General features: G+C 45.0%; 1 protein-coding gene across 8 annotated transcripts in view; it reads left to right on the top strand.

Annotated features, from left to right (window-relative positions):
- Positions 1-14,606, top strand: part of STX8 (syntaxin 8) — a 248,451-nt gene that overhangs the window by 31,913 nt on the left and 201,932 nt on the right. For 7 of the 8 annotated variants that reach the window (XR_005834743.1, XM_040630026.1, XM_008688003.2 and 4 more), the window contains exon 5: positions 14,456-14,580. Coding sequence is in view for 7 of the 8 variants with exons in the window: in XM_040630026.1 (XP_040485960.1) it covers positions 14,456-14,580 (125 nt within the window). In the remaining variant the exon portion in view is untranslated. Of the gene's footprint in view, positions 1-11,583; positions 11,665-11,750; positions 11,869-14,455; positions 14,581-14,606 lie in introns of those variants that run through there. The other variant, XM_040630028.1, reaches the window with a different exon arrangement.

Raw genomic sequence — 14,606 nt, 5'->3', positions numbered from 1 at the left:
CAAACTGTACAAAAGAGTAATCAATGAAAATTGGAGCTCCCTCCCACTTCAACACACATGGAGTTCCTCATTTCTTCCCCAGAGGCAGCCACTTCTAACAGTTTTTTAATGTGTCCTTCCAGAGAGATTCTACATATATGCGTACACACACACACACACACACACACACACACCTCCGATCTCCCTCTCACCTCTTTTATTTTTAACATGAATTATAGTATAATATGCCCTCTTGACTCTCTGCACTGTCTTTTCAGCTCCACGGGATATCTTGGAGATTATGAAGTAGAATGTTTAAACTAATACTCTTAAACGTCTTAGAAGTGTCTCAGAACTTGACAGAGTAGCTATTCGAAGTTTTTTGGTGATGGATGTACTCTCAAGACTGACAATCACTCAGATGGATCTCTGCAGTCATTTTAGTCCAGTTTTTTTTTTTTTCTCTCCATGGGATAGGAAAGGAACTCTATCAGCAGCCCAACTTCCATATAGATACTGAGTGGAAAGAAAGATTATCCATTTGGATGACTGATCAAGCAAGTGAATTTAAAGACCTTGAGATGTGAATAAATATTAGTCATTGCAATCCCACAGCATTAATTGAGTCGACAAAGCTACCCAGTGATAACCCGTGAAATGTGATGAATGTAATCTGTCCATAGACAGGTTAGCAGCAGTAACCTGATGGCTTCTCTCCTCAGAAGGTTCTGAAAGCTGGACAACAAAGAAATATCAAATAAAAAAATTTTAAGATGCCACTTATTATAGCATTAAAAACATGAAATATGTAGGAATAAGTCAAATGAAAGGTGCACGAAACCTCTACACTCCAAACTATAACATTGTTTAGAGAAATTAAGGAAGAACTAAAAGATATACCACGTTCAGGGATTGGAAAACTCAATATTGTAAAAACGGCAGCTCTTTCAAGATTCACCTGTAGGTTCAGAACAAACCCATTTAGAGTCCCCAGCCAGTTTTGTTTTTTGTTTTTTTTTTTGTCATTTAAGAAGATGATTCTGAACTTTGTATGGCATTTAAAAGAGCCAGGAAAAGCCAAGGCAATTTTGAAGAACAAAAGGGATGAGGGCTCATGTTATCAGTTATCAGGACTTGCCATACAGCTATATTGTGATGTGGGCACAAGGATAGTCAAATAGTCCAGTGGAACAATACAGAGTCTGAACATGTATTTCCACTTGACCCATGACAAAGGTGCACTGAGTGTAGTGGAGAAAAGACAGTCTCTTCAATAAATAATGTTAGGTCAGCTGGATATGCATATGGAAGGAAAAGAATCTTAGCCTTTGTGTCACTCTCCATAAAAATCAGTACCAAAAGGATTGTAGATCTAAATATGGAAGGTGAAATGAGCGTTTATAGGAGAAAACATAGGACAATGTCTTTATGAGCTTGGGGTGGACAAGCATTTCTTACAGGACACATAGAGCATTCAACATGAAAGAAACACACGGTAAGTTGGACCTCCTTAAAATAAGAAATTCTTTTTATCAAGAGATACCACAAAGCATGAAGGACAAGCCACAGAATGAGAATCTGTATTTGCAGTGCATATATCCGACACCCGAGTCGGATCCAGAGTATGTAAAGAACCCCTCTAATGTAAGAAAATGACTTGACAACCCACTGGGAAAAAGAGGCAGAAGACTAGAATTTGGACTTCACAAAAGAGGACACGCAGTTGCTGGTGAGCCTGTGAAAAGATGTGCCACTTAACTAGCCATCAGGAAGGTGCCGAGCAAAACCATGGTACCAGACCATTGCACCTACCAGAATGGCGGAAATTAAAATGGCAGACGGGTCAAGTGTTGCTGGATGTGGAGTGGCTGGAATTCTCACACCCTGCTGGTAAAACTCTCTCTCAGTTCTGCAGCCACTTTGGAAAACCGTTTGAGTGTATCTCCTAAAACTGAGCGGTACAACAGCATGTATAAGACTGTGTTATAGCAGCGTTATTAATATTCCTACCTGGAAACAACTCAGTGAAACCTACACTTGGGGGGTAAATACGTGAGGGCATATTTATACAGTGATACTACGCAGAAAATTTATACAGCTGCATGCCACACGATGGGTAAATCTCACAAACATCATCTTGAGCAGATGAGTCTGACTTCAGAGCACATTGTAAGATTCCATTCCTGTAAAGGCAGAACTTCCTTGTGGTCTGACAGATCCCGGAAGTGGGTCCCTTTGCGGGAAGCAGTGAGTAAGAAGGGGGCACAAGAGATCCTGGTGTTCTGCTAGCGTTCTGTTTCTGGCTAGGGTGGTGACCAACTGGGGGTGTTCCCTTCGCAAGTTATCTTTGAGCTGTACACTTATGACTTTTCTGTGTATATGTTCTACTTGAGCTTAAAAATATGTATAGGAGTACCTGTATACATACATACATTTGACATATTATACATGCAGACAAGTATCTACATGCCTGTGTGTGTGTATATATATATATATATATATATATACTTGTATATGTACTTATATGTAATGTAATATAGAATAAGTATAGTAATCACATACAATGTAAGCTCATATAACATATGTATACTTACAGATACATTTATTAGTGTGTGTATATATAACCATATATACTTATGTGTGAGTATACATACATGTGTGCACTTATATACGTACATATGGATACGTATGCGTGTACACACACACACACACACACTAAGAGCTATGTCCTGAACAGACCACAAGATGGAGACGTGAGTCAGCAGAACCAGAGAAAAACGTCACTCAGCCCTTCCCAGTGTGTGGATACTGAGAAGTTAGGATTTTTCTCCCTTGAGAGTGAGGGGGGAGTGCTTGCTCAGCTTGCTCGTGCCTCCCGCCTTCAGCAAAGGAGCCTTGTCGCCCTTCTGTTTTGTCTTCATCTTCCTCCTCCTTCCCTTCCTCTGTTAACTGTAAGCCTGTTTGTCATTTGAAAACTTCCCCTCGGTGACTGTAGACCCCTGCGCAGACTGTCCTCCCGTTCTTGCTTCTCTCTTTCAGTCATCTTCCTTCCTCATCTTTAGATCTTTTTCTTCCATTGCTCTTCCCCTCCCCCCACCCTGGGGGGAAAATGTGTGATTCTGGCATTTCTTGATTTTAGTGTTGTTTCCTACTCTTAATTTTAAAAGCAGAGGGATGCATTCAATACCACTTCCTGTCTTCACTTACGTTGTGGATCTTCGCACCCCTAGTATCTTCCCTCCCTTTAATTCCCCTCCCCGCGGAAATGACTCGTCCTTAATTGGATCTCAGACAAATTACCAACAAGATACAGGCTCATTATAACAAGTCAAACCATACTGAGGTGTAGCCAAAAATTAATTCTCTCCCTTTCTTTCCCTCCAGTGCCATCATCCTAAAGTAACTAGTGTTAACTGTTTGGACGATTTCCTTCCCCACATTTGTCTGTGTTTATACAAATATTTGCAAATATATTTACATACATATGCATTTTCCTTTCCTTTTTTTTTTTCCCCCCAATGAAGACAGAGTTGTCCTATACATATTACTCTGTAATTTACTTTTTTCATTTCTGGACAGCCCACCAAATCTAGATCTAGCAAATTCTTTTCGGTGGCTGCATTATTCCACAATATAAGTATGTAGTCATTCATCCAGCCGCTCCCCATTTGATGGATACTGAGTTGCTTAGTTTTTTGCTATGACAAGTAAAGGTGGCAGTCAGGATCCGTGGTGAACGCGGCTTCTATTTCTGTAGGACACGGTCCCCAAAGTGGGGTGACTAGAATGAAGGGACGGGTACCGAAGTTCAACAGGCACTGCCATTTCTATTCCTGAAAGTCCCAGTGCCTCCCAGTCCCCCCAGCGCCATATGGGGGGAGTCCTGTTACAGAACTGCTTGGGTTTTGTTGATCAGATGGGCGAAAAATGGTATCTTGTTTTGGAATTGCAGTCCTTAACCTCTGATGTATTTGTGACTTTTGATGGGAAGATAAAAAGATTCCTTACCCCTGCGTGTATTAATTTTAAATTATAAAAACCACGTGGGAATTGAAAATTCCAGTCTATGAAGAAGCAGGGAGAAGAACCCCAAAATCACCTACACGCACTGTATCATAAGTTATGTATGTTGATTTTTTTTTTTAAGGCCTATTAATACTTTCCAACTTGGGCTTTTTATAAGTGAAAATGTGTAAGAAACTGGAAAAAGCGTTTTCTGGCTTATTAAAAGTGGCTTTCTGTTCCTCCCTCCCTCTCTTGCCTGTTTGCCAAGCACTTTCAGATATTATTGGAGCCTCATAATAATCTTTGGGGTAAGAGAGGAGAGAGGAGGGCCGGTTTGCAGATGGGGAGACTGATCCCCAGAGAAGCCAGCATACCCGAGGTCAATAAATGGGAGCGAGAAAAGAGAACTCAGGTTTCCCTGTCCTTTGCTGTAGGTTTTGTCTCTTGGGGCTTCCCTCTCTCGATTTTAGTCTCCTACCATGGTTCCCTCGTAGGGACCCTCATTGGTTCGTTTCTCCCTGGCTTCGAGTACTTTGTCCTTCTTCCTGATCCGTGTATGTAACACACAGTGTTCCCTCCATACGTTCAAGCCGCCTATTGCAGACTCTGCATGTGTCATTCAGTGGTGGGAACCAAGGGTCCGGTATTACAAAACCTGGGTTTCAGTTTTGACTCCATCATGTTTGGTAAAAATGCGGGTCATCACGACTCTACCAAATATTGTGAAGTCTTGAGATGAGACAAACGTAGATGAAGGCCTGTGTTTATGCTTCTGTAAAGTGCTTTGTAAATGGGGCTAAACACGTGCTGTCACGGCTCTTCGCAGAGGGGAATCCAGAGATGGCATGCCCTCTGGAGAGCCCTTTCTGTCCTGCACCGGTTAGAGAACGGTACGTGCGAGTTAATACACAAGTGCTAAATTGTGTGCTGCGGGCCGTACGTGGTCTAGGAGATAGGAACAGGGAGAGAGCCGGGTGAGGCAGAGAAGTTGAGAGGTCCGCGCGTGAAAGGAGACTTGACACAGCCATTGCAGAGTCGGGAGAATTCGTGTATTTTCCCTCTTCTGGGCTTTCTCGACCCCACCTCTTTGTAGACTGATCCTGTCCGCACCGGTCTACATATTGGTGTCGGGCTGGCTGCAGAAATACCACCTCAGGGTGCTGCAGGTTCCCGGGCCCTGTCCCCGGAGGGAACAGGAAAGGCCCAGTTAAAAGCATGGGTGCCCGTCTCGAGAATTTGAGTCTTTAGATGGCAACCAGATGCGTTGCTCTCATTCAAAACAAGATTGGCGAGGTGGAAATGGTGACCTCGCGGACACCCTCAGATCGGCTTTTACTGCCAGGTTCGGATTTTTGTACATCAGCTGACAAATACAGATTTCTACCCCTGTTGGTCATCCTTCTGCCAGCTACAAATGTCGTTTTATCACACTTGCCTCTTTGTCCTGGAACGGGGTTAATTTACACAATTAAGTGAATATTTTACTGCATTTTATCTTTATTTTATAAGATGAGTGAGAATGGAAGCAAATAAGGGTGGGGAGGCATTCGTAGGGTCGAGACAAAGATGGAGATCAGTGGTCATGCTGAATGCTTAAATGCAAATTGTTGACCTCAGTTGGGCGCCCGTCGGATATGTCCTGCAAGTGTGCGGAGTGGGACATGTAGGGCCATTGTTATTGAAAACCCCTCATGATATATAAGCATATTGTTGGCTTTCACTCATTCTGTTTCCAAACGTATTTTTGGGCAGCTCTGTACTCACGGAAGGAGCTGCTTCTAAGTCAATGGCAATCAGGGCGTCGCTCGCATTTTGTACTTGAATTTTAACCACCGACCAGCAGGTGGCTCTCGGTCACCGTAAATTCGGCAGAGCAGCCAATTCATCTCACTTAGAATTCTGCTTTGTATAACACCCCTGCATTGCCCTCCTTTCCCCGTCAGGAGCCCCGACAGTCAAGCAGGGTAGAGAACCCAGATTTCCTTTTGTTTTTATTTTCTTGATTTGGGGCTACTTGGATGACTCTTAGGAAAAGCCCTCCGGGATTTCTGAACTTCAGTTTGGAGGTCAAAACTTGCCATCACCTTTTCCAGCCTCCATTTCTGTTCTTCTGTGAACTGTCCTTGTCAAGTTTGTAACTTACCGTTAAAACTTGTTCTTGGTCAATGTGGTCGGCAGTGAGGAAGGAAAAAGTGGGATTGGATTTAAACCAGAAAAATATTTGACTGCAGTGGATTTTAAAGACGTCATGGCAAGACTCTGCTTGGGTGATATGTAAGAAGATAGTTTCCATGTTTGAGTTCTTACCTGTTCTGGCCTCCTACTCAATAAAGATTATGTGTTCAACTTCACAAAAACAATTATTGGGTATTTGCAAAAGGCACAGTGTGAGGCATTTATGGTCCCCAGGGTATCGTCTCCACGAGGTCAGATACTTGTCTATCTCGTTCACTTCCAAGCCCCGAGATTAGAGCCTGGCTCGTAGAAGGTGCTTGGTAAGTACTTGTAGGAAGGGTGAATGGACAGGTGGATGGGTACAGAAAACAACAAAAACAGGACAGAGTCCTGGCCTAGAGAGTTTAGCCATCTAGTAAATATGGCTACAAGATAGTAGCAAGAGCAATTTGACTTTGGGGTCGCTCTTAGGGACTATGTTGAAGTTTGAGAAAATTCTAGAAGGAAATAAAAAATTCTCTTCCCCTAGGTTGTGTCACTTCCCCAAGTTCCCCACTTTTGAAAATCTTTATCCTCTGTCTCCAGTCTATTCACCAACACTTGGGGAGTTTTCCTGTGATTCGCTGTGGGAATTGTCCTTTTCTTGCTGTTCCCTCTTGCCATTTCCCTCATCCACACCCCCATCACCTTCCGCCTGAATTACACCAGCCTCCTGACCCACCTCCCCGCCTGTGGCCTCTCCTCAACGTAATCCAGGCCACATATTGTTGCCAGATTTTGCCTCCCAAGAATTTATGTCAAAGAATCTATTTCTGATTGAAATTTGAGCCCCTGTGCATCTTTATATTCATGGAAAGAAATGGCCAAAAGAAGTTCGGAGAAAGGAACTACACTTTCCATACCGCGGTAGCGTTTTCTCATCTTTTTAGACAAGTCTAACTGCAAAGCTTCACAGACCCAATTCAGTTCACCCACACCCTAGAAATACCTTCTCCAGTCCTATCTGCACCCCGCCCTGTGGTCTGTGACTGTGCAAACGCTACTGCTTTTTTAGACAAAACGGACATTTTATATGGTCACTTTGACATCTTTTGGAGGTGCTAAGAACAGCTAAGGAAAGCTACCTCTTGGAATTCACTGCTTTTTCAATTCTGCGTTTGGTTGATGAGAACACCCTTCCCTATGAGCTCCCAACAAGCTTCAGCCACATTTGTAAGGTGAAAAACATGGGTTACCTGCACTGTCCCCCACCCCCAGGTAGTATCGTAATTTAATGTACATCATTTGCTTTGGGGGATGAGAATGAAATATTTTTATATCTTTAGAAGCAACTGTGAAAACTTAGGGTATAAAATCTTTATAAGACAGATACCCAACCCATTTATTAACGTGGTGTTCATTTCAGAAGTTCTGTCCGTTAGGTAAGTTCCATCCCGAAAGAATATGGACGAAAATTAACTGATATATTTTTAAAAAACCCAAAAACCTCAAGTCTCCCCTAGCTTCCGGAGCGTAGTGTTTAGTATTTCCCTTCCTTAACTTCCTTTCTAGAGGAGAAGCACTCCCTTCATATTATTCCAGAAGCTGGGTTGAGCTATAAGGTGTTTCAGTGAAAGAATTCTCTTTCAGGTGATACCCTCTTCATCTGCTTGAACAATACCAGTGTTTGCTGCTGGGGTCTCAGAGGCACATAACAATTGAAACAGGTTTTCAAGTTTTGTTTGCCTTTTTTTTTTTTTTTAAATCTCTCAAGATGAAGATGTTACGTACTCCTCTCATTTTGTCTCTCTCTTGTCTAAAGAGCTCAGTGGTTTTCCTGGTTCTGTTGCATAAACATGTACTGAATGCTTATTCTCTGGCATATTCCAAGGCACTGGCTTTTTGGGGGTTTTGGGGTTTTGGTTTTTTTTTTTTGGCTATGAGGGATATAAACATGACTGTCATGCGGCCTCTTTCCTCGCAGAGCTCATAATTTAGGAAGGGAGACAGATAAGTAAATAACTCACTACAATCCTGCTTGATAAATGCCACGTTGGAGGTTTTGAACAAAGTGCCATGGGAGCGCCAGCGAGTGATTGATTCAGGGGAAGGGGGATGGGGATGGGGATCAGGAAGGACCAAACAGGAGAAGTGACATTTGAGTTGAGCCTTAGGGGATGAATAGAATTTTGCCAGATGGACAAAGGGGTGGGGGTGGGGACCCTCCAGACTCATACAAAAACATGAGAGCGTGGAAGTTTGTGCCTTTGTCTGAGAAGCGGTGCGCGGTTTGTAGGGCCGAAGGAAGAGTAGGGTATGGAAGGGGGTGTTGGGAGACGAAGTGGCAGGGATCCCTGGGGCCATGTTGTGGAGCTTAAACGTCATCTGTGGCTTCTAGGGAGCCGCGAAAGTTTTAAAACAGGGAAATGTCAGGCCAGATCTCTGTTTTAGAAAGAGAGTTCTGGCCCCAGGGCAAAGATGATTTGAATGTGGGTGACCAGGAGCAAGGGGACCGGGGACCAGCCACAAGGCTGTGGTGGCCATGCTCTGCAGGAGAGGTGATGAGAGTCTGAAGCAAAGCAGTACCAGCAGGGGTTGGAATGAGGGCTCAGACTTGAGCACGGCCCTGAGGGAGGCCTTGGGAATGGATGAAATGTGGGAGAGGGGGGACAAAAATCATACAAGAGAGAAAGGTTTGGGTGACTTGGGAATACAGTGATGGAGCTCACCAAAACAGCATGTGCGCGTAGGAGAAGAAAGGTTACAGGGTGAAAAGGATGGATTTGGTTTTGGATATATTGGGTTTGCAATGGAATACCCAGTTGGAGGGTCCCAAACAAGAAGACATACAGGCAAAGAGAGCCTTCAGGAAAACATCATAGGTAGAGGGGAAGCTGAAAGTCTCAAGCATGGTGATTTTCAATCAGGATGCGGGGGGAGAGGACCTGCTTCCCCTGGATATGTGGGGTTTCAGATTCTGATCCTGTCCTGCCAGGGAGGGGAGCATGCCCCTCTCCCACCTCCTGGTTAAGATCCCACCGCCATAAGGACCCAAGAGAATGTGTCCTATTTCATTTGTACTGGGGTAGAAAAAGTGCACAAGTGCGTGCTATTTCTTGTTCTTACAGCCTGCAGCTACAGGAACAGAGAGCGTTGCCCAGAGAGGTCGCCCAGAGAGATCAGACGGCAGGAAGAGAAGATTCCCAATGGAATTGCCGAGGAACACGACTATTTAAGGGGCAAATGGAGGAAGAGGTCCTTGCAAATTACAGAGAACAGCTGCCCGCAGGAGAGAGTAGCCTGGAGGAAGCCAAGGGAGGAGAGGCTGGGTCACAGAGAAGGGCTACGGTCAGCCGTGACAAATGAGGCCTGGCAAAGGGGCGGAGTGGCAACAGGGGACATTCGGGCAGTAAGGAGAACATGGGTGAGAAGGAAGAGTTTTGTAGAGCGGCGGGGCAGCAGTGGGACGGCAGCCTAAGTCGTCTCTTCTTTAGGGAAACTTGGCTGTGAACGGGAGAATTTCTAGGATAGGAAACAACTAGTGTGTTAAAATAACAAGGTTGTGCAGGAGTGAGAATGAAGGGGATGAGGAGAATGCCTGCCTGGGAATTAATGCTGTTAGACCCAGCCTTCCACGTTCCACCCTCTCCACTCTAGCCCTGTGCAACTGTGCGGCTCACATCCCCTGCCCCGGAGACATCATCCGCGTATGTAACCTTTCTGGGAGTGCCCTCCATCCCGCCCTCCCCGCACCTCTGACCCTTACCCACTCTGCAAGGCTGTGTCGAGTCTTCCTACCTTCACGAAGCCGCCGCTGCGATGGCAGAGAGACAGCGCCTGGGGTTGAGTGCAAAGAGAGGGGGCGCCTGGGTGGCTTAGTTGGTTAAGCGTCTGCCTTTGGCTCAAGTCATGATCTCAGGGTCTTGGGATCGAGCCCTGTGTCAGGCTCCCTGCTTAGCCCTCTCCCTCTGTGCTCTCTCTCTCTCTCTCAAATAAATAAATAAAACCATAAAAAAAAAAGGCACGAAGAAGTAGGTCTTACGTTTAGCTCTATTGCTAAGTGAGCGACCTCCAGAAAGTCCCGGGATGTCTCTTGTCCTTGGTTTTCTTATCAGTAATACCTGCTCTGACTTGCACACAGGCTTGTGTATGATGCGAATGAGATCGGGGCTGTAAAATGAAGTCTGAAATCACACAGAACACAGCACGAGGGTGTGACCCTACCATTTCCCGACTCCGCTTACTGGATGTCATTCATTCAGGTCTGGTTTTTGCCGAATAAGTTAATTCCCTCAACTTTGGTTTTTTCTTCAGTGCCTGTTATGCCAGGTTATCGTGATGAGCAAGACAGTCCCTAGCCTGGGGAGCTTCTAGTCTAGTGTGGGAGGCAGAAAATAAACTAGTACATCCTGTCTAATAGCTAGTTGTTGAAGAGCTATAGAGAAAAATAACGCAAAATAAGGAGGAGGCAGGCTGAGGAGTTACAGGGAAGGGTTTTATTTTATTTTATTTTATTTTATTTTATTTTATTTTAAAGATTTATTATTTAAGAGAGAGAGTGGGGGGCAGAGGGAGAGAGAGAATCTCAAGCAGACTCTCTACTGAGCTCGGAGCCCAACATGGGACTCGATCCCATGACCCTGAGGTCATGACCTGAGCTGAAATCAAGAGTCAGACACTTAACTGACGGAGTCACCCAGGTGCCCCAGAGATAGGGTGGTCAGGACACATCTCTGAGGAAGTGATATTTCAGCAGAGGAGAATAAAGTGAAGGAGCAAGGCCATGTGGCCATCTGCGGGAAGAGTGCCTTAACCCCAGGGGGACAGCAGGTGCAAAGGACCTGAGATGAGAATGTGTACACTGTATTCTAGAAACAGTAAGGAGGCTAGTGTGGCTTGTAGGTTATAGTAAAGGTTTTATGCTGAGGGTGCCAGTAGATTGTGAGGTTGGGAGCAGAAGCAGGAGGCAGGAAAGGATATGGCATAGAAGCAATAGAATGAGAAGAACCGGTCAGACTTCAGGTATGTTTTGACAGATTTGTTAATGCAGTAGATGCTGTGGGGTTTGAAAGAAAGAGTCAAAGTTGACACCAGGGGTTTGGGCCAGAGCCAATGGGTCAGTAGTGCTCTTGAATTAAAATTGGGAAATGGGAGGAGAGGAGAATAGGTTTTTGTGGGGGGAAGTGTTCTTTTTTTCCCCTCCCTGCTCTTATTTATGCAATTTAGTACTTAATGAGAGAGAATTTAAGTACAGATCTTCAAGATCATCTAATTCCGTGATTTGCGATAGAAAGTCATCTTCTGCAGGCTTATAAAGATCACCTGCCTCCCGCCCAAGGTGAGTCTTCCCCTGGTGATGAGAGTGTCCTCTTCCTCCAGGGTTGGGCCAGACTGCAGGTCGGACACCACCGACCTACTTAGTTTGTTTGTTTTATGGGTGAGAAGAACAGAGCTGAAGAGGTTGTTGGAATGGCCAGGGATACAAGGCGCGCTGTGGTCTTCTGGCTGACAATTCCTTCACGTGTGGTTAGTTTCTCTTTTCAGTTTGATGGCAAACTCCTTGAAAGCAGGAATCATGTCTTAAAATCTTTCATGTTTTCCTTCTTACCTAGGAGAGTGCTAAGGAATAATAGTCATCATTCCAAATACTAACTTGAACATGATACCTAACGAAAAGGAAATCAAGACTTCCGCATACGTGGATGCCTATGATCTTACCTGCTCCTATAGGTAAAGTCGTATCCACTGCTGAGTTTCCCACTGGAGTTGGGGCATCAAAAAAGTATAAACCCCAAGGAGAGAGACGAAGTTCAGCCTCGACCTTCCAAACTTTGAAACTTTCCAAACTTCCAATGCTGGAATCAGATAACCAAGGAAGGAGGCATTAAGGAAGAATTTTCACTTTGGCCTACTCTGGCCAAGCACACTGCAGTTTACTATTGCTTTTATATTGAACTCTGTGAGAGTGAGACCAAAACAGTCCCTTCAGTACATATTGCCTTCCTAGCTCTGCCTTTAGCCGCAGGAAGTCTGTCCTGTATGTCTGCTGGCCGTCGTGTGTTTGATGTTGATATTAAACTGTGCCCACGTCGTACCGTGTTCTCTCCTACCCGTTAAATATGTACGGATATATAACTGAAGGCTGTACTTCTCATTTGTTGTTTTGAGATGGCTCAGTCAGTTTTATTACATCTGTTTTGTTTTCCCCTTTAATCGTTTGTACAAATGCGCTCTCTGTGCGGCAAGAGCCACCAGTGGGGCACCCCAACTTTAACTTTGGAGGAACAATGTCTGCTGTCCACGCAGGTGCAGTGTACCGATTTGAGTGGGTGGCAGCTCATAGCCAGGGACGGATGCAGTGTTGAGGTTACTATGTACCTCTGACCCGTCGTACTGGTCTTTAGCACTTGCCTTCCCAGGGGTCCATACCCAGCCTCCCGTAGGAGCCCCATTTTGAGCCAGGGTGGTGCTTGCAAGGAGGTGGTAGTGTCAAGGAATGCGCTTTGTAAACTCCCTCTTCTTTTCCCTTCTCGGATGATTCGTCCCCCCCGTCTTCAGAGCTAGATGAGGCTAAATGATTATTCTAGGGAATAAATCTGGCATCTTGACGTCTTAGATCCTTGGGGCGCATCAAGTAAAGTGAGGCTTTAAAGAAATGCATCTGCTATTTTGACAAGGCGGACGCAAGTTCTCTTCCGTTTGGCACGTTCGTGTCCTCGAGTAGAGAGGGCAGCCCTGTGTTTAAAATCTTAGTCTAGGGAGTCAAAAGTTGTCTTCTTGCCTGGGTTTGTTTCTCGATACGTAGCATCTTCTCTAGGTTCCAGAGTGCTTGACTAGCAATGAAGTTGATACGGCCCGTTGGGCGTATGCTCATTTATTAAAGCATAGTACTTGCTTAGTGTATGCGGTATAGTATATGCACGGTATCGTGCCCTGTGTGTGCCGTGCGTTAAGTGATAGAGCGAGGCTAGTTAACATTTGCTGAATGACTCTTACCTTCCAAGAACTGCACTGAACGCTTTCTGCGCATTTCACACCTGGTGTCCCTCCCGCCCGCCACCGAGATTTTGGTCTGTTTCTCCTGTGTTCTGTTTTTTTCCTCATGCCCGTGAATGAGAACAATGCCTGCCACATACTAAGTACCGAATCCATGTTTGTCGGATAAATGGATTATTTTATTTACTCCCCGGCAGCCCTCTGAGGTGGAATTTGCTGTCCGGGTTTGCTGGTAGATGGCGGGGCCAGGATTTGAACCTGTGTTGACAGCTGCTCGCTCTGGGTCGGGGAGCAGCGTGGAGTCCAGTCAAGGGTGCCTTGCGGTTCCTGCCTTCTGTCTAGTAGACGTGAGGCCCACCTCCATAAAAGGTTCGAGAACTGTGCAAAGCGCCAGAGGAGTCACAAGTTACAGAGACGTGAATGAATGCATGTGCTCGCTATGTTGTAACGACTGTTGTGACCGCCACTAAGGTCATGTCACCGTCATTTTCTGTGAATCCTATGAACCACACTCCCAAATGAATGACTGTTCATTTGTGGGTTGAAATGGCCAGAGATGTCTCATGAACAAGATGGTCCTTGAGGCTTGGACAGAATGTGGGCAGGTGAGGACAGGAAAGGAGATACTTGAGATAAAAATCCTATAAACCGAGGCTGAAAGCGTGTGTTCCCTGTTCCTGGGACAGCAAGGAGGCCAATATATCTGGGGCAGAAGGGGCGTGTGGGCTACTAGGGTGAGTAAAGATTAAGACTGATAATTCAGAATTTGTTTCTTGTGCCTGTGAGCACTACATTACATTTGTGAGATTGGGTTTGAACCCCTGTATGTGCTTCTGTCCGTACGCAGCCCAACCCCCTTTAATAGGAAATTCCGTGGTCATTTTTAAATGCCGTAATCTGTGGTCACAACGTTGTATCTTGTTGAGAAATAATATTTGTGCCTTTGGTGTCACATAGCCTGTGAGACAGACTTTGTCCTAATAAAAAGGCCACTTCCATTTGGCCTTATGTTTTTGAAATTTAAGACCCTCATTTATGATTATTGACTCAAATGTATCTTGGAAGATTAGTAAGGGTATTATGTGCTGTTCTCGTCTCCTTAACAGGCTGTAATTCTCCGGGGGACCAGGCCTGTGCCTCATTCATCCTCGTACCTCTTCCAGCACTGAACACAGTTACTGGAATAAACTAAGGATGCAATAAATTGTGGTCGAATTGAATTTTCAAAGCATGTGAGGCGGGCCACCTCTGCACTTGTGGGAGTAATTTGCATCGGAGCTATAGTTTCTGAGTTATGTAATGCATTTAATCTTGTTCCTAGGTCCAGCCTGATGACTGGAGGGGCTAAGCGAGGAGTCCCCAACCCTTGGCTCTTTGAGGAGCCGGAGGAGACCAGAGGTTTGGGTTTTGATGAAATCCGGCAACAGCAGCAGAAAATTATCCAAGGTACTGAATACTACTGCCTTGAGTGT

Source organism: Ursus maritimus, unplaced genomic scaffold (genome assembly GCF_017311325.1).
Source record: "Ursus maritimus isolate PB19 unplaced genomic scaffold, ASM1731132v1 scaffold_14, whole genome shotgun sequence".
Lineage (NCBI taxonomy): Eukaryota > Metazoa > Chordata > Mammalia > Carnivora > Ursidae > Ursus > Ursus maritimus.
This window is presented reverse-complemented; position numbering and strand designations above follow the sequence as displayed.